This window comes from Neolamprologus multifasciatus, chromosome 3 (genome assembly GCF_963576455.1).
Source record: "Neolamprologus multifasciatus chromosome 3, fNeoMul1.2, whole genome shotgun sequence".
In the NCBI taxonomy this organism is placed as follows: Eukaryota; Metazoa; Chordata; class Actinopteri; order Cichliformes; family Cichlidae; genus Neolamprologus; species Neolamprologus multifasciatus.
In genome coordinates this window covers 8322866-8344053 of record NC_140441.1, presented here as the reverse complement: position 1 = coordinate 8344053, position 21188 = coordinate 8322866, and the positions used below count along the sequence as shown (strand labels likewise).

Below are 21188 nucleotides of genomic sequence, written 5' to 3'. Positions count from 1 at the left end.
TGTTCATTCATGAGAACCTGCTGTTAAGATAAGGAAATCCTTCAGTGTGAGACATATTTCTCTACTTTCTCCACTCCACTCAACTGGCAGAATCAGCCTAGTACTAAAACAAAACCCACAAATCTGCCAGAAAAATAACAGGAACAGTTTTGCTTTCTAAAGTGACATTCTGGTGGAACAATATGTTGTAGGGATTAGAACCTGCCATGCAGTGCTGCAGTCACTGCTTCTGGCTTTAATTAATAACTGATGCTTACTTTGTCTGAAATCAGATTTAACTTAAAATTTAACACTACCTCTGTTCATTTTCCCCGCATCATATTTACTGGTTGCCCACAATGCTCCAGAATGTCACACAATTCTGGCATACTTCCACCTGCTAAATACACAGAGGAATTTTTCTTTTTAGTTAGCAGCTGCACATTTCACACAACACTAATGTTCATCATTAAGCACTAAACACTTAATTCAGTTTATTTTGAAAAGTCTCAACAGGATCTTGAGCTTTATTGTGAAAGGTTTATGTGGAACAAGTGGACACGCGGTGGTTTTTACCGTCTTTATTGCTAACGGCAATGCATAAAAAACAAACGTGTGTCATCTGTAGTGTGGTTATATTAAATGTAAGAGAAAGAGAGAACTTTAAGAAATTAATATAGCCACTACAGTGACCATCAAAATAATGAAAAAATATTGCCATAAACAGTTTATTTTGCGACACCACGAAACAAACGATAGGGTAAAATGAAATGATCCGATATATATCGTTATATCGAACAGCCCTCTTCTCATGATTCATCCCACACATATCAGCCGATTTAACTATTTTCTTTGTTGACATCTCTCTTTCTCTCACACAGCATATACTTCACACATTTGGAGTTTTCACCCAGACCACCACTAGGGACACAACCTTCCCACGGCTCCTATAGCTTCGGTACAAAGTGCTAAAAACCATAAACCCAAACACAGAAGAGTCCTTCCCTGGGAGAGAAGAGTCCCCAAATCAAAAAAAGCTCACCATTGCAGATTATTTTTCCCATTTCTTTCAAAATGGTTCGTTAACTTCCCGCATGTGTGAGTTGCTGAAGGCTTCTCGCGGTTCCCCCTTTTTTGAAAACAAAACAATGGTGGGACTGGGTTAATTCTTACCTCTCAGACAGATCCTTTTCTGTTGTGATGGGAGGATACTCTTCCTCTGTTGCCCCACTCTGTTGTGGTGTGCCCCAGGGGTCTGTATTGGGCCCTTTATTGTTCTCTTTGTACATGCTACCCTTGGATTCCATATTTGAAAAATACAATATTTCTTATCATTGTTACACAGATGACATTACCGTTTTATCAACTGACTGATGATCGGTCATTGTCACTGAACTCCTTGTTTGATTGCCTGAGAGAGGTCAAAGATTATTATGGTGTTTGATAGCCATATTCCTCAAGACTAGCTAGTTGCCCTACTGGGGCCCATTCTTAATTCTCTCTCTGATTCTATAAATAAACTAGGTGTCTATTTGGATAGCTCCTTTAAGCTCGATAAGCAAGTGTCTTCTGTAGTTAAATCTGGCTTCTTTCAATTGCGCCAGTTTTCTAAAGCTAAGCGTTATATACCATGCAGGGACCTTGAAAAACGTATCTACCTTTTTGTGACCTCCAGGTTAGACTATTGGAACTCTCTTTACTGTGGTCTCCAGTCCATCTCTCTTTATAGGCTACAAATCTCTACTTTTGTAAGCAGTAACTGTTGAATGCAACAGGAATGTATATCCCAGATATCAGTTGGAGACAGTAGAAGCTTCAATTTGCTTGGTTTTTGAGCTCAGGATATAAGCCGGGAGACTAGCTATTTTCTTCCCACACAGTATGAACAGCTAAATAAGCTAAATATAGAGTCATAATTAAATTATATCGATCGGGTAAACTGAATATATATGGGTTTTTTATTTGTTTCTCTCAAGAGACAGATTTAATTTGAGCTAATTCTTCATGATTCCCTCCACAGAGTGGACCAGGAGAGCTCAGAGGTTCCCAGTGGTCAGTCTGCCCAGCAGCATCAAACAGACCTGGACTCTATATTTATGGTCTGTACATGTTCAAGAACTACTTTTATAACTATTCGGTTCACAGTCATCTCCATGCTGCTCTTTGTAGGCCAGTAGATTGTCAGTGTGTCCAACATGGATCTGATGTTTGGCTCCATGGATCATTCATAAAGTATTCTCTTCCAGCTGCTGGAGGACAACATCATCTCTTTTGTGAAGAATGAGCTGAAGAAGATCCAGAAGGTTCTGAGTCCAGATTACCCAGAATGCTTAGAGAGTAAGAGGGAAGATGATGAGCAGAGGAGGAACAGCAGAGAGGCATTTGTTAAGATCACAATGGACTTCCTGAGGAGAATGAAGCAAGAGAAGCTGGCTGACCGTCTGCAGAGAAGTAAGAGGATTTATTTAAAGATTTAATCTGTTGGATAAATGGGACACTTTTGTCTCAACCGATGGACCAGTGTGTTTAGTAATTTCTCAGTGGGTCAGAATTTGTCATGAGCATTTTGTAAAATCTGATTGTTGAAGGTCTATTTTTTTTTTATTGTTATTTAGAACATCCCTCTGCTGTTTGTCATCGTAAGCATAAATCGACTCTGAAGAAGAAATTCCAGTGTGTGTTTGAGGGGATCGCTAAAGCAGGAACCCCGAACATTCTGAATCATATCTACACAGAGCTCTACATCACAGAGGGAGGGACTGCTGAGGTTAATGATGAACATGAGATCAGACAGATTGAAACAGCATCCAGGAAACCAGCCAGACCAAAAACAACAATCAGACAAGAAGACATCTTTAAAGCCTCACCTGGAAGAAATAAATCAATCAGAAGAGTGCTGACAAAGGGAGTTGCTGGCATTGGGAAAACAGTCTTAACACAGAAATACACCCTCGACTGGGCTGAAGACAAAGCCAACCAAGACATCCAATTTGTATTTCCATTCACTTTCAGAGAGCTGAATGCGCTGAAAGAGGAAAAGTTCAGCTTGGTGGAACTTGTTCATCACTTCTTTATTGAAATCAAAGAAGCTGGAATCTGCAGCTTTGAAGATTTCCAGATTGTGTTCATCTTTGATGGTCTGGATGAGTGTCGACTTCCACTGGACTTCTCCAAAACCACAATCCTAACTGACCCTAGAAAGTCCACCTCAGTGGATGTGCTGCTGATAAACCTCATCAGGGGGAAACTGCTTCCCTCTGCTCACCTCTGGATAACCACACGACCTGCAGCAGCCAATCAGATTCCATCTGAGTGTGTTGACATGGTGACAGATGTTAGAGGGTTTACTGACCCGCAGAAGGAGGAGTACTTCAGGAAGAGATTCAGAGATGAGGAGCAGGCCACCAGGATCATCTCCTGCATCAAGGCATCACAAAGCCTCCACATCATGTGTCACATCCCAGTCTTTTGCTGGATCACTGCTACAGTTCTGGAGGATGTGCTGAAAACCAGAGAGGGAGGACAGCTGCCCAAGACCCTGACTGAGATGTACATCCACTTCCTGGTGGTTCAGGCCAAAATGAAGAAGGTCAAGTATGATGGAGGAGCTGAGACAGATCCACACTGGAGTCCAGAGAGCAGGAAGATGATTGAGTCTCTGGGAAAACTGGCTTTTGATCAGCTGCAGAAAGGAAACCTGATATTCTATGAATCTGACCTGACAGAGTGTGGCATCGATATCGGAGGAGCCTCAGTCTACTCAGGAGTGTTCACACAGATCTTTATAGAGGAGAAAGGACTGTACCAGGTCAAGGTGTACTGCTTCATCCATCTGAGTGTTCAGGAGTTTCTGGCTGCTCTTTATGTCCATCTGACTTTCATAAACTCTGGACTCAATCTTCTGGAAGACAAACAAACAACCTCCCAGAAGTCTGAAACAAAAGAATTGGCAGTGAAATACTTCTACCAGAGTGCTGTGAACAAGGCTTTACAGAGTGCAAATGGACATCTGGACTTGTTCCTCCGCTTCCTCATGGGTCTTTCACTGCAGACCAATAAGACTCTACTACGAGGTCTGCTGACACAAACAGTAAGTAGCTCACAGACCAATCAGGAAACAGTCCAGTACATCAAGAAGAAGCTTAATGAGAATCTGTCTGCAGAGAAAAGCATCAATCTGCTCCACTGTCTGAATGAACTGAATGATTGTTCTCTAGTGGAGGAGATCCAACAGTCCCTTAGATCAGGAAGTCTCTCCAAATACTGGTCTCCCGCCGAGTGGTCAGCTCTGGTCTTCATCTTACTGTCATCAGAAAAAGATCTGGATGTGTTTGATCTGAAGAAATACTCTGCTTCAGAAGAGGCTCTTCTGAGGCTACTGCCAGTGGTCAAAGCTTCCAACAAAGCTCTGTAAGTAAATATCTAATCATTTGTTCTTTTTTAAAATGTTTATTCTATTTAACAAAAAGAATGTCTGCAGAGTGCAAAAGCGTAAACAGTGCAATGGGTGCTGGCATGTGAAAAAACTGAAAGTTTGATAGGAGACAGAAGTATATAACACTTTTCTTTTATATGTATCAACAGAAATTGCCAGTATTTCTGAAATATTAGGTACCATACGGTCACACTCTATAGTGCAGTGATTCTCAAACTGTGGTACTCTCTGGCTCTCTCTGGTTGTATGCTGGAAATGTCAAATCTTTTTTAAGAGTTCCCAAGGCTCTTCTGGGAGCCGGAGTTGACCAGAAAATGTCTCCCTGAGTGTGAGTCCTCTATGAAGAGAAGCCTTTCCTTATGAAAAGTGGTTGTGGCCGCTCCAGAGGGCTGGCAGGCTCGTTTCCCTGGGCCTTAAAACTGCAAAGGCGGCATGGTGGTGTTGCTAAAAAAACAAAGCCCCTTTTCGTGGTGCCACGATCCCAGCCACCATTGATAAGTCTGAGGTCCCCAGGAGAATCAGTGGGGGCATGGGAGATGCCATCGGTGAGTCGGGAACTATCGCCTGAATGACGAAGCTCCTCGTAGCCTGGAGAATGTGATCTGCTTCTTCTGCGATTGAGCAGTAATCCTTCGGCCTGCAGCGTGGAGTTGGCAAGGCCAGCTTACACCGGCAACTGTCGGAGGAAGACATGGGTGAAGAGGAATCCACCGTCATCCATTCCTAGCAAGGACAACATGCTCTCCATGAACTCGAGAGAGAGAGGAGTTTCTCAGCCCGCTCTGCGGGAGAGGGAGTAGCGCGGTATATTTCCCTCGGGATCCCGGGAGAGAGTCATCGCACAGCGGGTGGACAGTGGATGCAGCAAGGTCATCACATGATGGCATTTCATGTCGTCGGCTGAAACGCCATGGAGAGCAAACTGAGCTTTGACGTGCACGAACTACGAAGGAGGGTCATGGAGACAAAAATCCGGCAGCTTAGTTAACAAAGTTATTCTAAGAACTCAGAGCTGAGGTTCCCCTTTTCTAAGTCTGCATGTTCTTATAAAAGAGGAAGCTGTTAGTTGTTTATCACACAAGAGTTCATGTCAAAAGTCACGTAGACATTTGCTTAGTGATCAATAAAAGAACACATTTCATGAAGCTGATCACACTATATACAATTTTCTTTTAACACCCCCACAGCAAAAATTAAAACATACAGCTCTGCTATCGCTTCTGACAGCAGAATGGTATGTATGCGATTGTGGCTCAAAGAGTTGGCAGTTCGTCTTGTAACCGGAAGGTTGCCGGTTTGAGCCCGGTTCAGACAGCCTCGGTCGTTCTGTCCTTGGGCAAGACACTTCACCTACCGCCTATCTAACTGGCCACTGGAGGAGTTCCACCTTGATCTCCAGCTTTCTGTCCTGTCTCTTTGATGCTGGCCGTGAGCTTGAGCTGTTAATCATGGCCATGCTTCTGTTTCTTTCCTTTCCTTCATGTTCCAAAGTCTTGGAAAAAGTCATTTTCCAACTACATCACATAATCTGACCTCCTAAAAGTGTACAAAGATCTACTCCTCTCAGTTGACTCTGAGGACTGTGCCATCCATGTCCTCCTTGATCTCAGTGCTGCATCATACCATTGATGACAAAATCGTCCTAAAACACCTGCACTCCAGTGCTGGTATCAGTGGCACAGCACTACACTGGTACATCTCCAGTCTCTTATTTCCCAAGCTTCCAGGTTCCTCCCATAAGCTGATCAGATGCTTATTAGTGTCTCCCAATGTAGATGTGGTAATAAATACTTGAAAAAAAATCTGAAAAAATGCTTGAATATAAAAATCTCACTAACTTGTAAAGATAGCTTAAGAAATGTGATAATCAATAATTAATCATTAAGCAGGACAGTAATTTCAGACAAATACATCAATAAAAATATCTCAGTATTGTCTAGTTAACCCTTTAAAGCCGGTCGGAGCGGGCACGCTCTGTTTTGCGTAACTACTTTTAAATCCTGGTAGCTCTGCAACCACGTGAGCTAGCGCAATAATTCTTTTTGCATATGAAACCGGGGGAGTTGTACTTACATCTTATTCCATCAGCTTGTCCTCGGTCAGTTTCCTTCCACATATAGCTTTGCAAAAACTGCATAAAAAGCACTTGCAGCAACAAAAACATAATATTCCAGAAACAACTGTTCATAACACTTCCTACGTTGGAATAGACGTCATCGTGCATGTCCGCCATGACCTGCCCGAAACCGGAAGTGACGTCATTTTCGCGGAAATGTAGTTTTTTACCGTCCGGGCCTCAATGAGCCTATACTGGTGTTTTTTTAAAAGTTATGTTTGACTTTATGACTTTCTGTGTCGTTTCTGGGATGCTTAGGACTCATATTGCACTGCTGGAAATAGTTTATTTTGATGCATATGCTGCTTCTTTGCAAATTTGCACTATAATATTTATTTTCATATATATGTTCATATCACTCTCTATAGCTTAATAATATTATCGTTGGGGCTCTCGGAGGTTGTAGAAATTGCAAAAAAACATAGAATTGAGTGACTGTGCAGACATACGTGCTATGTAACAATTTGCTAATTCTTTCGCACAACTGTAGGGAAGCCTGCCTATGAAATGGATCAAACAAATCCAGACTGGGTACCAGCATTACTCCTGGGGCACTCCAGGAGTAATGCTGGAGTGCCTCACACCCGAAAGTGAGAGTTAGGGTTAACAAGATACGTGAAGATATCGGGGTAGGAAAGTGGCAGTAAGTCGTCTGGTCTTTACTCCACTGCTGTATTTCTTATGGGCCCACATTTGCGATGCACTCTATTTTTTTTCAATTACCGCTGCTTCGCCTCTGGACGCAATCAGTCTCTATACCGTCCGTTTTCTTTTGAGCTGCTTTTAAGCATGTTTCTTGTCATTGTCCTTCCAACAGAGTGTGTTTGTTTTGATTTGTGTACTCGGAAAATGACGCCGTGCTCCCACAATACATTGCGGCGTGACGTCAACTCCAAAGCCCTATTGTACTGGTCCCCCTTTTGCCTTTAAAACAGCCGTCACCTGTCGAGATAGATTAGATCACTGATGGTGTACAGTGGTATGTGGCACCTAGTTATTTGCAACAGATCCTTATAGGTCCGTATTGAGGACCTGAATGTTCACAAAGAGGCTGTTCTGTCCAAATCAACTTTTGTGTGTTAAATGTAACACTGGTAAAATGTGTCTGTGTGGTTCCCAATCAGAAGCCCTTCATGAATAGTGATGTTAAAAGATGCCTCGAAGCCTGCAACCATTCCGTATGACAACAGTTGTGACTTTGTCTACAACAACGAGGTAGTGAATCTGCACAGATCATCAGTCATAAGACAGCATAAGGAATCATCGTAATAAGGAAAACACAGAAAGTTGATTCTGTTCATGTGGTCATTTTCAGTGGGAGAAATATTTCAACACTCATAAAGGGAGAAGACTGAAGAAGTTACTTGGAATAGTTTCTCCCATTTAAATAAATGGGGCGAAAGTACAGAAATTCTGCACTTAAGCAGAAGTACTGATGCTAGTGTTAACCCTTTAAGACCTACCATAGAACCAAGTCCGCCAGAGCTTATATTATATTTTTACATGCTGTAGTGCCATTTTTGGGAGCATTTCAAGTTGCTATACATCAATACAACCATTATAGCCTACATTTTAATAATATGTATGCATTAAATGCATAGTAATTACATAAATTGCAAAAAAAAAGTGCAATAAACTACAAACAAATTTAAAATCATTTTTGGTTTTTTAATATATATTTCTAGGCGTTTCCAGCACACTCACTGTACGTTTGAGTATGCCAGGTTTGTCCAGCATCCTACCCCGCCACCTGATCCAACTCAGCATTAGGTCTCTCGTGCACTAGGTGGTGATCAGTTGACAGCTCAGCCCCTCTCTTTCCCTCCCTCAGGTTCCGATCCGGGAGGTTGTTCCTCCCAATCACGCCCCTACAGGTCTCACTGTTGTTACCCACATGATCATTGAAGTCTCCCAGTAGGATAACAGAGTCCTCAAGTAGAGCCCCCTCCAGTCCCCCACCCAGGGACTCCAAGAAAGCTCTGAACTGCCACTCGGCACATAAGCACAGATCAAAGTCAGGACCCATTCCCCTACCCACAGACGCAGGGAACAAACCCTGTCGTCCACTGGGAACCCCCCCCCCCCCCCCCCCCCCCCCCGGGCCAAACACCACAAAATAATACACTGTAAGGCCAAATTAAGTAGTCTTCTCATCAGATATTGATTCTTCTTTCCTATATTTTTTTTTAAGTTCATTCCTAATAAGACTCACTGTAAGTTGTGTAACTACAATGATGTATGTATTATTGTTGAAATCCTAAATTATCACCTTTAACATGCCAAACACAAGATGGCACCTGTGTGTTTGGAACGCCATCTATCACTCTCTGTAATTCTTTTTTTAAATTGTTCTTAGTTAATTTTGTGCAACATGTCAGCCCAACATTGTCTTAGGATCACGAGAATTTATTGGAAATAAGTTTATCCACCCAAGTTTTAGCTCGGCTTGGAAGTGACAATCAAGGCTTCCTGCCTCCCTATTTGAAAGACATTCCACCGCATTGGCATTCCTTACCACTGCCACCAGTTTTGCGGAAGCAATGCCAGGAGACTGGGTAACCGTGGAGGTCTACTTGTCAGGCTGAGAATGCGGTTTTCTTATTTTCCCCATGAGCTTTGCTCAATCCGTCAATTCTGTCGGCAACTCTTTGTGCCATTGCATGCCTTGGACCCGGTAGACTCCTGGTTGGTTCCTGTTGTTAGATCTCTCAAGAAGAGTTCTTTAAAATTCCCTCCTCTTTAGCATCTGCGTTGGCACGGAGTGGACCGAACAAACCTCCGACTGGTGGATCTGGTTGTTACTGCCTCGGAAGCTCCCGACCCAGTTCCCCTAACGTTGGGTTAATTAATGCCAGATCTGTGGCAATAAGACCATCATTTTGAAGGATTTTTTCTCTTCCAATGTGCTGGATTTTCTTTGACTGACTGAAACTTGGATTCCATTCGGTAATTTAACCCTTTAAGACCTACCATAGAACCAAGTCCGCCAGAGCTTATATTATATTTTTACATGCTGTAGTGCCATTTTTGGGAGCATTTCAAGTTGCTATACATCAATACAACCATTAAAGCCTAGATTTTAATAATAGGAATTAAGTGCATAGTGATTACATAAATTGCAAAAAAGTGCAATAAACTACAAAAAAATTGAAAATCGTTTTTTTTTTTTTAACATATATTTCTAGTTAGAGAAATTTAAGAGGCTTATCCCTCAAAACTGTAAATACAAAAAAGTACCACATAGTTTCGCACCACAGGAAATTTGTTTTGAGTGTGTTCATAGTTTTATTTTTGAACTACACCAATTTTTATATACTGCAGGAAAAACAAAATAAATATTATAGTGCAAATTTGCAAAAAAAGCAGCATATGCATCAAAATAAACTATTTCCAGCAGTGCAATTTGAGTTCTAAGCATCCCAGAAATGACACAGAAAGTCATAAAGTCAAACATAATTTTTAAAACCACCAGTATAGGCTCATGAGGCCCTGTGGTAAAAAACTACATTTCTGTGAAAATGACGTCACTTCCGGTTTCAGGCAGGTCATGGCGGACATGCGATAGTTCGCACTGACGTCAATTCCAATGTAGGAAGTGTTACAATCAGCTGATTGGATCGGCAAAGCGTGTTTCTGGAATATTATGTTTTTATTGCTGCAAGCGCTTTTTATGCAGTTTCTACAAAGCTATATGTGGAAGGAAACCATGACCTAGGACAAGCTGATGGCATAAGATGTCAGCACAATTCCTCCAGTTTCATATGCAAAATAAATTATTGCGCTAGCTTACATGGTTGCAGTGCTACCGGGAGTTAAAAGTAGTTGCGCAAAACGTAGCGTGCTCAGACCAGTTTTAAAGGGTTAAAAATACTCCAGTTAAAGTTGAAATGTACTGAAAGTAAAAAAAAATAAAAAGTAACTTTTTAGAGGATGTTTCTACTGTTTTTTGTGAAAACTAACTGAACCTTGTCATGTATAATTTAATAATAGCGAGAGTGTGCTTCTATCTGATTGGTCAGATACCATTGAGAAGGGCTGTGGTCTAGACTCCTGTCGCTTTTCTTTCCAAAGTCCTGAGGCTATGGTGGTACTCTAATTATTAATGAGAAAATAATGTTGTTAAATATATGTTTCTATGTTCAACAGTTTTTGATATTTTTTTAAATTCATGTAAACATTCAACATCACAGATAAAAAGTTAGAAATGACAAAAGTGACTCAGCACTGTGTACTTGTAAAGGCAGAGTACATGTGCCTGTATTGAACAGGTGTTACTAAATCTGTCTGGACCTAACTGTATTCAACCAAGATGACGCAGGTTAACCCTCTGGGGTCCAGGGTATAATTGGCCATTTTTGACTACTTTTGATTTTACCTTTATATTTCACCTTTAAAAACTGTTTATCTTACCTTGTTTGGTATCATTATTTTCAGCACAACCTCAAATATCTGAATTTGTAGTTATTTTTTTATTTTGACATACTATATTAGCACAATTGATCTAAATTTAAACAAAAAAAATTAAAATACCAGTAGAAAAAAGTTATATTTTTTACTGTAAACCCCACAAACATGTTTAACAAATCATTTTCATAAGTTGAAATGCAAATAGAAATTGTACATTTCTAAAAATTCTGCACGTTTTGCAAATAACATGGTTATATGGTACTATTTACCTAAAAATGCAGCCAAGGCCTCAGGCATTTTTTATATAACATTTTAAATCTTTTTACAGAACAATCAGATGTTCTGCATTAAATAAGAAAACACACAAATGTTTTGTGCCAGTCTAAAAAATAGTTTATGTTCAGTATAAGACAGAGGAGAACAGCACAGGCCTAAACCCTACAGGTCTGAAAGCAGGAGGCATATCAGTCCTGTTTTCCATGTGGGGACAGTATTTACACTGGAATTTACCTTTGGTGGCTTTTTTGGAGCAAATGTGACACTCACCAGTATAACTGACACACAATACAAAACAATAACTACACTACACACTAACTATAGCCTCCACACAAACTAAACATCACTAATGTCTCACATATGAAAACTCGCCCTCTCTCTTTCTTTCCCTCGCCCGCTTTCCGTCGCGGGCATCACCCCTAAAACTTCCCTTCCTCCCTAAACAACTAAGTGCCACATGTTGCCATTATCATTTTTTGATTGGCTGACATGGTAAGCTTTAACACCAATAGGGAAGGGGTGTTTTTTCTTTTTCTTATTTCACTCGCTAGCGCCGTTTTTACCATTTCTTCCTGTTGCAAACACCACTGTTTTGTTCAGAAAACAACATCACGTGATTTTTTTATCATAACTCTGGTTTCACGTAGCCCATCGACACAATTCAAAAACGGTATATAGTTTGAAGTCCGCACTTTCGACCCAAGATGAAACGGAGACTCTGAGTCACTGCATCTTGTAGCTTTGTCATCTTAAATTGGTCATGTGATTTTGACGCTGTGGCGCGTCCATCGACCCCAGAGGGTTAATAGTTTTTACTTAAGCGTTATATTTCTATTTTGTTTTCCATAAATAAATTCAGTTTTTTAATGAAACATGAATTGTTATCCTCAATGACTTTTGTTTTTCTGGAATGAGTTCAATATATAAAGTGATTTAATTTGGTCATAAACCTAATTGTTTTTTAGACTTTGTGGCTGTAACTTCTCAAAGAGAAGCTGTAAAGCTCTGTCCCAAGCTCTTGGCTCTCAGTCCTGTAGTCTGAGAGAGTTGTACCTGAGTAACAGCAAACTGCAGGATTCTGGTTTGAAGCTTCTGTGTGCTGGACTGCGGAGGACAGAGTGTATGCTGCAAACTCTGAGGTCAGATCAAAGTTTTATTTTTTGGTTGTTGTTGTTTCACATGAACTTATACAATTACTTAATTAAAAAAAAAACAAATATATATATATATATATATATTATTGCTAAATAACATTACATTGTCACATTTGTAACCTGTGTAAGATAAGACAACAAGGATTCTTTTTTTAAAAGGGAAAATTACTTATTGCTTGATATCATAGTTTTTCATTGTGCCCTGATTCAATTTTAACTCCAGTGTTTGTTTTATTTGTTGTTTTGTTTTTGTTGTTTTAAGTTTGAGTCTATGTAACGTCTCAGAGAGGAGCTATGAAACTCTGTCCTCAGTTCTCAACTCCCACTCCTGTAGTCTGAGAGAGCTGAACCTGAGTAACTCTGACCTGCAAGATTCAGCAGTGAAGCTTCTTTCTGGTGGACTGAAGAGTCTACAATGTACACTGGAAACTCTGAGGTCAGATCAAGTGATATTTTGTTTTTCATAAATTGACAGAATTAACCAATTAGCTGGTTTAGCCTGGTTTGCTTTCTCTTCTCAAAAGAATCCTTGTCAGTGTATCTTTGTAAACAATCAACGATTCTTTAAAAGAGAAAACAAACCAGGCTTAAATTGCTAAATGTAATAAATTTGTCATTTGTCATTTTTAATATTTTAATATTAATTAATTAATTTTAATATTAGTATTTTAGTTTAAGTGTACTTGGAGTGTCCAAGTACACTTAAACTAAAATATTAATTCTATTGTATGTCTCATTTTTCAGAGTAAGTCACTGTAACATCTCAGAGAGGAGTTGTGAAGTTCTATCCTCTGTACTCAGCTACCAGTCCTCTAGTCTGAGAGAGCTGGACCTCAGTAACAATGACCTGAAGGATTCAGGAGTGAAGCATGTATCTCTTGGTTTGAAGATTCCACACTGTACACTGAAAACCCTCAGGTCAGGATATTATTTTGTGTCCATATTTAATGTTTATGAAGAAATGTTCTAATTGCATTTTTAGGTGTCTATTGCGCATTACTGAAAGTGTTTAATAATACAGACTCTCGAAATTTAGATGTAAAATGTCAGGAGACTAGAAATGTCTTAACCCTCTATACCCCAGCAGAATTCTATTAGAATGTGTCAAATAGTCCATAGGTCGTCTTATAACCCCTTTCAATGGGATTAAACACATAGCATTACAGAAGTTTATTTTTTTCTGTTGGATAAAGGTTATAGTTAGAGCTGGATCAGGTGACCCTGAACCACCCCTTAGTCATGCTGGAGCCTGTTTGGGCTCCAGGGGGAGCACTGGTAGGCTTTTTCTGTAAAAATTAATCCCTCCTTCCCACCATCACCAAGTGCTGTTCACAGTGGATTGTCTGATGGTTGGAGGTTTCTCTCTAATATTGTAGGGTGTTACCGTACACTGTTGAACAGCTTGAGATGACTGTTGTGAATGTAAATGGATAGATGTTATCATATGTGACACACAGAAAATCATTGTTGACAAATGAATTGTTGTTTTGTGTGTCTGCAGTCTGTCAGGCTGTCTGATCACAGAAGAAGGCTGTACTTCTCTGGCCTTAGCTCTGAGCTCCAACCCCTCCCATCTGAGAGCGCTGGAACTGAGCTACAATCATCCAGGAGACTCAGGAATGAAGCTGTTGTTGGCTGGACTGAAGGATCCAGGCTGGACACCGGACACTCTCAGGTATGGAGAGAATGTCTGATAGAGAAGGAAGAGCTGGAAACATTTCCTGTGTCCTTCACTTCCTGTTTGTGTCCTGAAGATGTGAATGAACAAACACACCTGCAGGAACATTTTACCTTTGTTCACAACAGAAACACTCTAGTAACTGGACAGAGACGGATTTTAAGGTAGAAGGTCCCGAAAAAGCTCCTTGAGCTTCTCCAGAAACAAGTTGCATATCTCAGTATATTTAACTGCAGTATTTTGGGGGGAAAAAATCAATCTGACCTTGATTTAGATGATAATAATCTCATGATAGACAGGCAAGGAGATATTGAGCCTAGCTTTGTATTAAAACCCCAAACATGGGAACCCCCTGGCTTGATCAAAAAATAAAGATGATAGGTTTGTAGCTTAAACCTATTTGCTGGAACGTTGAAGACAATATAATTACACAGCAAAGCAAGACACGAAGTAGGCAAAGTTCTTCATGTTACTCATGCATGAGGGAGACCTGCCTGGAGCCAAGTGTCGTTCCACCACTTGACCTCCATCAGACTCTCAGCCAGGTTCCCCATAGCACTCCTTTTATTGTGGTTACATGAATATGCATAGGGTCATTAACATATAACATCTTACATAGGTATACATGTGAACAAAGAATACTGTGTGTGTGTGTGTGTGTGTGTGTGGTGTGTGTGTGTGGGGTCAGAGTATGACCCCATAAATGACTTCCCTAAACCTACTGGTCTGGAAAGTCCAGCAGTCTATCTAAACAAAAGGCACTTAGACTAAAACAGATATAGCTACGTTTATCCTACCATAAAACAATAAAACAAGGTACGACCTCTTCCCATGCTCCCAGGATGTAGGTGTGGATTCCAGAACACTCTGAATGCACACCAAGCCTTTGCAGCCTGCTAAAGATCACACATCCTATCACTACACAATTATTTAAACACCTCTACCAATCTAAAACTAATTATAAAACTCTAAGCATATATAAGTAGATATTTCTAAGCATAAATGACAATCAACATTACAAAACCTAACAAAAGATAAAAATAAAAATCATGAAAAAGTGGTTAAAGTTGTATGATCAGAGCTGTGGTAGAAGCTGACAACTACAGGGAGATATTTTCTTAAAGTTAAGCAGCCCTGCAGAAATGCATTTTTGTATTTCAGTGCTTTTCATAGACAACGACCACAATGTGCTGTGAAAAACCAACACAAACTATAAAATAATGAAAGTGAAAACAATAATTAAATATATTTAGAGACGACCCAGGTGGAAGATAAAAAGGCAGGAAGGAAGTGAAAAAAAAAGGAGACTTTATTATTACAAATGCAAAATTGAAAAATGAGGAAACACAAAGTCCATAAAACAGAAATCCCAAGCAGAAACAGAAAAAGAGGACAGTATATACACTGGGAGCTACCTGCACACAAGAGACAGATGGGAGCAAGGCACAGGTGCAGACGCTTAGAGAGTGCTGGTGTGTCCTGAGAATCCTTGTCAGATGCGCAAACCACCTCAAATGGCTCCTTTTGATGGCTTCATCAGTCAATACTCAAAGCATGTGACCATAGGGAAGGGTGGGAAAATAGATAGGCTGGAAAATTCAGAGTTTTGCTTTTTTCAATCAGCTCTCTCTTCACCACAACAAGCTGGTTTAGCATACAGATCGCTGCAACCGCACTCTGTTGATCTCATGCTCCCTTCTCCCCCGTGAACGAGACCCTGAGATTCTTAAACTCCTTTACTTGGGGCAGGAACTCCTTGACACAGAGTGGGAACTCAACCCTTTTCATCCTGAGGACAATGGCCTCAGATTTGTAGATACTGATTCTTATCCCCACCGATTCACACTTGAATACAAACTGCTACAGTGCGAGCAAAGGAGGTATTGATCAGCTGAAATGAATTCCATTTGGTAATACGAGCTAATGCTACTGAGCTCATGCTGTTGGTGGCCATGTTAAAGGCAATATTTCATTCTTGTGAACACATTTATGCTGGATTCAGCTCTGAATTGCTGAATGAACTATATTACAGTCACAAAAATCCCACAATGCAGCCAACTTAGAATTAGATGCTCATCCAGCAAAAAAAAACAAAGCAAGGGGGAACTAACATTACAAACATGACAACCAGACCTCCCTCTCCCCAGCCACCTCCTCCTGCTTGTCTGGCGGAACACCAAGGTGTTCCCAGGCCAGCCAAGAGATATAATCTCTCCTGCATGTCCTGGGTCTGCCCTGGGGCCTCTTCCCGGTGGTACATGCCCAGAAAACCTAACCCAGGAGGCATCCTTGTCAGATGCCTGAACCACCTCAACTGGCTCCTTTCAATGTGGAGGAGCAGCGGCTCTACTCTGAGCCCCTCTCGGATGGCCGAACTTCTCACCCTAGCTCTAAGGGAGACGCCAGCCACCCTTTGGAGGAAGCCCTTTTCCACCGCTTGTATCCGCGATCTTGTTCTTTTGGTCACTATCCACAGCTCGTGACCATAGGTGAGGGTAGTCTTCAAGGCAGTCCAAAAGGATTGTTTCCATGGCCTCTTCAAACTCCTCCCACACCTGAGTTTTTGCTTCAACCACTGCCCGAGCTGCCGAGATGTCCCCAGTCTCCTTCGGAATGCTGTTGAAGCTGAGGTGTTCGTCAAAGATTTCGCGGACTGGGGCCTCCGCTAGGCGTTTCCAGCACACTCACTGTACGTTTGAGTATGCCAGGTTTGTCCAGCATCCTACCCCGCCACCTGATCCAACTCAGCATTAGGTCTCTCGTGCACTAGGTGGTGATCAGTTGACAGCTCAGCCCCTCTCTTTCCCTCCCTCAGGTTCCGATCCGGGAGGTTGTTCCTCCCAATCACGCCCCTACAGGTCTCACTGTTGTTACCCACATGATCATTGAAGTCTCCCAGTAGGATAACAGAGTCCTCAAGTAGAGCCCCCTCCAGTCCCCCACCCAGGGACTCCAAGAAAGCTCTGAACTGCCACTCGGCACATAAGCACAGATCAAAGTCAGGACCCATTCCCCTACCCACAGACGCAGGGAACAAACCCTGTCGTCCACTGGGAACCCCCCCCCCCCCCCCCCCCGGGCCAAACACCACAAAATAATACACTGTAAGGCCAAATTAAGTAGTCTTCTCATCAGATATTGATTCTTCTTTCCTATATTTTTTTTTAAGTTCATTCCTAATAAGACTCACTGTAAGTTGTGTAACTACAATGATGTATGTATTATTGTTGAAATCCTAAATTATCACCTTTAACATGCCAAACACAAGATGGCACCTGTGTGTTTGGAACGCCATCTATCACTCTCTGTAATTCTTTTTTTAAATTGTTCTTAGTTAATTTTGTGCAACATGTCAGCCCAACATTGTCTTAGGATCACGAGAATTTATTGGAAATAAGTTTATCCACCCAAGTTTTAGCTCGGCTTGGAAGTGACAATCAAGGCTTCCTGCCTCCCTATTTGAAAGACATTCCACCGCATTGGCATTCCTTACCACTGCCACCAGTTTTGCGGAAGCAATGCCAGGAGACTGGGTAACCGTGGAGGTCTACTTGTCAGGCTGAGAATGCGGTTTTCTTATTTTCCCCATGAGCTTTGCTCAATCCGTCAATTCTGTCGGCAACTCTTTGTGCCATTGCATGCCTTGGACCCGGTAGACTCCTGGTTGGTTCCTGTTGTTAGATCTCTCAAGAAGAGTTCTTTAAAATTCCCTCCTCTTTAGCATCTGCGTTGGCACGGAGTGGACCGAACAAACCTCCGACTGGTGGATCTGGTTGTTACTGCCTCGGAAGCTCCCGACCCAGTTCCCCTAACGTTGGGTTAATTAATGCCAGATCTGTGGCAATAAGACCATCATTTTGTTTGGTTTTTTTTCATTTGGTTGTTACTGCCTCGGAAGCTCCCGACCCAGTTCCCCTAACGTTGGGTTAATTAATGCCAGATCTGTGGCAATAAGACCATCATTTTGAAGGATTTTTTCTCTTCCAATGTGCTGGATTTTCTTTGACTGACTGAAACTTGGATTCCATTCGGTAATTTAACCCTTTAAGACCTACCATAGAACCAAGTCCGCCAGAGCTTATATTATATTTTTACATGCTGTAGTGCCATTTTTGGGAGCATTTCAAGTTGCTATACATCAATACAACCATTAAAGCCTAGATTTTAATAATAGGAATTAAGTGCATAGTGATTACATAAATTGCAAAAAAGTGCAATAAACTACAAAAAAATTGAAAATCGTTTTTTTTTTTTTAACATATATTTCTAGTTAGAGAAATTTAAGAGGCTTATCCCTCAAAACTGTAAATACAAAAAAGTACCACATAGTTTCGCACCACAGGAAATTTGTTTTGAGTGTGTTCATAGTTTTATTTTTGAACTACACCAATTTTTATATACTGCAGGAAAAACAAAATAAATATTATAGTGCAAATTTGCAAAAAAAGCAGCATATGCATCAAAATAAACTATTTCCAGCAGTGCAATTTGAGTTCTAAGCATCCCAGAAATGACACAGAAAGTCATAAAGTCAAACATAATTTTTAAAACCACCAGTATAGGCTCATGAGGCCCTGTGGTAAAAAACTACATTTCTGTGAAAATGACGTCACTTCCGGTTTCAGGCAGGTCATGGCGGACATGCGATAGTTCGCACTGACGTCCAATCCAATGTAGGAAGTGTTACAAACAGCTGATCGGATCGGCAAAGCGTGTTTCTGGAATATTATGTTTTTGTTGCTGCAAGCACTTTTTATGCAGTTTTTGCAAAGCTATATGTGGAAGGAAACTGTGACCGAGGACAAGCTGATGGCATAAGATGTAAGTACAACTCCTCAGGTTTCATATGCAAAAAAAAATATTGCGCTAGCTCACGTGGTTGCAGAGCTACCGGGATTTAAAAATAGTAACGCAAAACAGAGCGTGCCCGCTCCTACCGGTTTTAAAGGGTTAAGTGTCTTTTCTGCATTACTGGTGGCTGGCTGTGCTTTTTTGTCCCGAGAGCTTCTGGTCGCGGAGGAAGGCTAGCTGTTGTTTTTAAGGCACATCTTGACTTTAAGCAGCTATCCCCATTGACACGCCACACCAGTTTCGAAGTTTCGATCTCTGTTTCTGTGAACTGGGCCACTCGCCTTCGCTGCTATGTGCGAATGTTTATCGGCCCCCGAAATATAACAAGGAGTTTTTATTCGGGTTCTCAGAGTTTCTTGCTAACTGCATACCGTCGATGTGGTCATACCATGACTGCATCACAGTTTGACCAGATCCTTCTGCTCTGTGATTTGAATATACACGTCTGTTGTCCAGGGAAGCCCTTGGCCAAGGACTTTCTGGACTTTCTGGATTTAGTGGACTTTGGTTTTATCACATGGTCTATCTGTCTGTAATGTACTTGTCGAGGATGCTATATTCTCTGACCATATGCCTATTTTATGTGACATTAGGCTTTTTAATCCTATTGTTAAATGGGCTGTACATGTTCGATGCTATTGTGCTTATGGCTCAGATACTGCCAAGAGGTTTTCCATATTGTTTGATCAACTTATGTAATAAGTTGTCCACCTGAGTTGTCCACCTCAGATGGATTACTTTCTTATTTGGATTCTACTTTAATCTGTCCTTAATGTTGTTGCTCCTTTAACCCTTTAAAACCAGTCAGAGCGGGCCCGCTCCGTTTTGTGCAACTACTTTTAAATCCCGGTAGCACTGTAACCACGTAAGCTAGCGCAATATGTTTTTTTGCATATGAAACCAGAGGAGTTGTACTTACATCTTATGCCATCAGCTTGTCCAAGGTCACAGTTTCTTTCCACATATAGCTTTGCAAAAACTGCATAAAAAGCACTTGCAGCAACAAAAACATAATATTCCAGAAACACGCTTTGCTGATCCGATCAGCTGTTTGTAACACTTCCCACGTTGGAATAGACGTCAGCGCGAACTATCGCATGTCCGCCATGACCTGCCCGAAACCAGAAGTGACTTCATTTTCGCAGAAATGTCGTTTTTTACCACCAGGGCCTCATGAGCCTATACTGGTGTTTTTAAAAGTTATGTTTGACTTTATGACTTTCTGTGTCGTTTCTGGGATGCTTAGAACTCAAATTGCACTGCTGGAAATAGTTTATTTTGATGCATATGCTGCTTTTTTTGCAAATTTGCAGTATAATATTTATTTTCGTTTTTCCTGCAGTATATAAAAATTGGAGTATTTCAAAAATAAAACTATGAAGGCACTCAAAATAAATTTCCTGTAGTGGGAAACTATTTTGTGCAACCTTTTTGTATTTACAGTTTTGAGGGATAAGCCTCTTGATGTATAGCAATTGTTTGTTTTGCCACTAGTACCCGGCATGTAATGCGCGAAAGTCATGTGGTCTGTCAATCTCTATTACCCTTCAAGGACCTGCAGTTCAAAAAAGCGCCCCTCTGACAGCCTCTATTCTCTGATTGGATTGTTAAATATGTGATTGACATGACATTGACCAATCAGCTGAAAGGAAGAAAAATTGGGTCAAAATTCGTACTTCTAACTTGAAACATGAGTGCAGAGTTTCACACAAATTCTTTTTACACATACAAAACTTTTTTTTTACGCACACACAAATTCTTTTTACACATACAAAACTGATTTACAAGTACAAAATATTTATGACCACATTTGAGACCATAGGATCGTGACATACAATTAAACTGAGAGTGATTTTTTTTTTCCACAGCAGTAACATTAGCATAGCAATGTTAGCTTGCTTTTAGATAGCCGTGAGGGGGCGAGACTATGGCCTGTCACACAAAGAGACAGAGAGAGAGGATGAGAGAAAGGAGATTCAAAAAATCAGATATATTCACACGACTCAGCTCCTTAACCATCATTGGCTGTGGCTTCATCTGAGGAAAAGCATTACCATGGTTACATGAGTTCAGCTCAAGTTCTTTTGTTGTGTTTTTCTATATACAATTTTAACAGCTAAAATAACACATTTAGTGGTTTTAATTCATAATTATATTGAGGTTTTCAAACATATTTTATTTCTGTCTTTTGTCCTTTAATTTACAATAAGTTTACACAATGAATTTATGATGTTAATCTCTATTAAACTGTGACAATTAACAGCATGTGACACAGTTTGTGTCCTTCCTGCT

At 40.8% G+C, this 21188-nt stretch overlaps 1 protein-coding gene across 3 annotated transcripts in view; it reads left to right on the top strand.

Annotated features, from left to right (window-relative positions):
• LOC146521409 (protein NLRC3-like) overlaps positions 1-21188 on the top strand; it is a 32892-nt gene that overhangs the window by 7103 nt on the left and 4601 nt on the right. Inside the window, exons 4-10 of one of the 3 annotated variants that reach the window (XM_085154930.1) lie at positions 2000-2078; positions 2226-2430; positions 2595-4389; positions 12179-12352; positions 12630-12803; positions 13112-13285; positions 13869-14042. In XM_085154930.1, coding sequence (XP_085011056.1) covers positions 2000-2078; positions 2226-2430; positions 2595-4389; positions 12179-12352; positions 12630-12803; positions 13112-13285; positions 13869-14042 — 2775 coding nt within the window. Of the gene's footprint in view, positions 1-1999; positions 2079-2225; positions 2431-2594; positions 6275-6378; positions 6484-12178; positions 12353-12629; positions 12804-13111; positions 13286-13868; positions 14043-21188 lie in introns of those variants that run through there. The other 2 variants (XM_085154931.1, XR_014873303.1) reach the window with 2 other exon arrangements.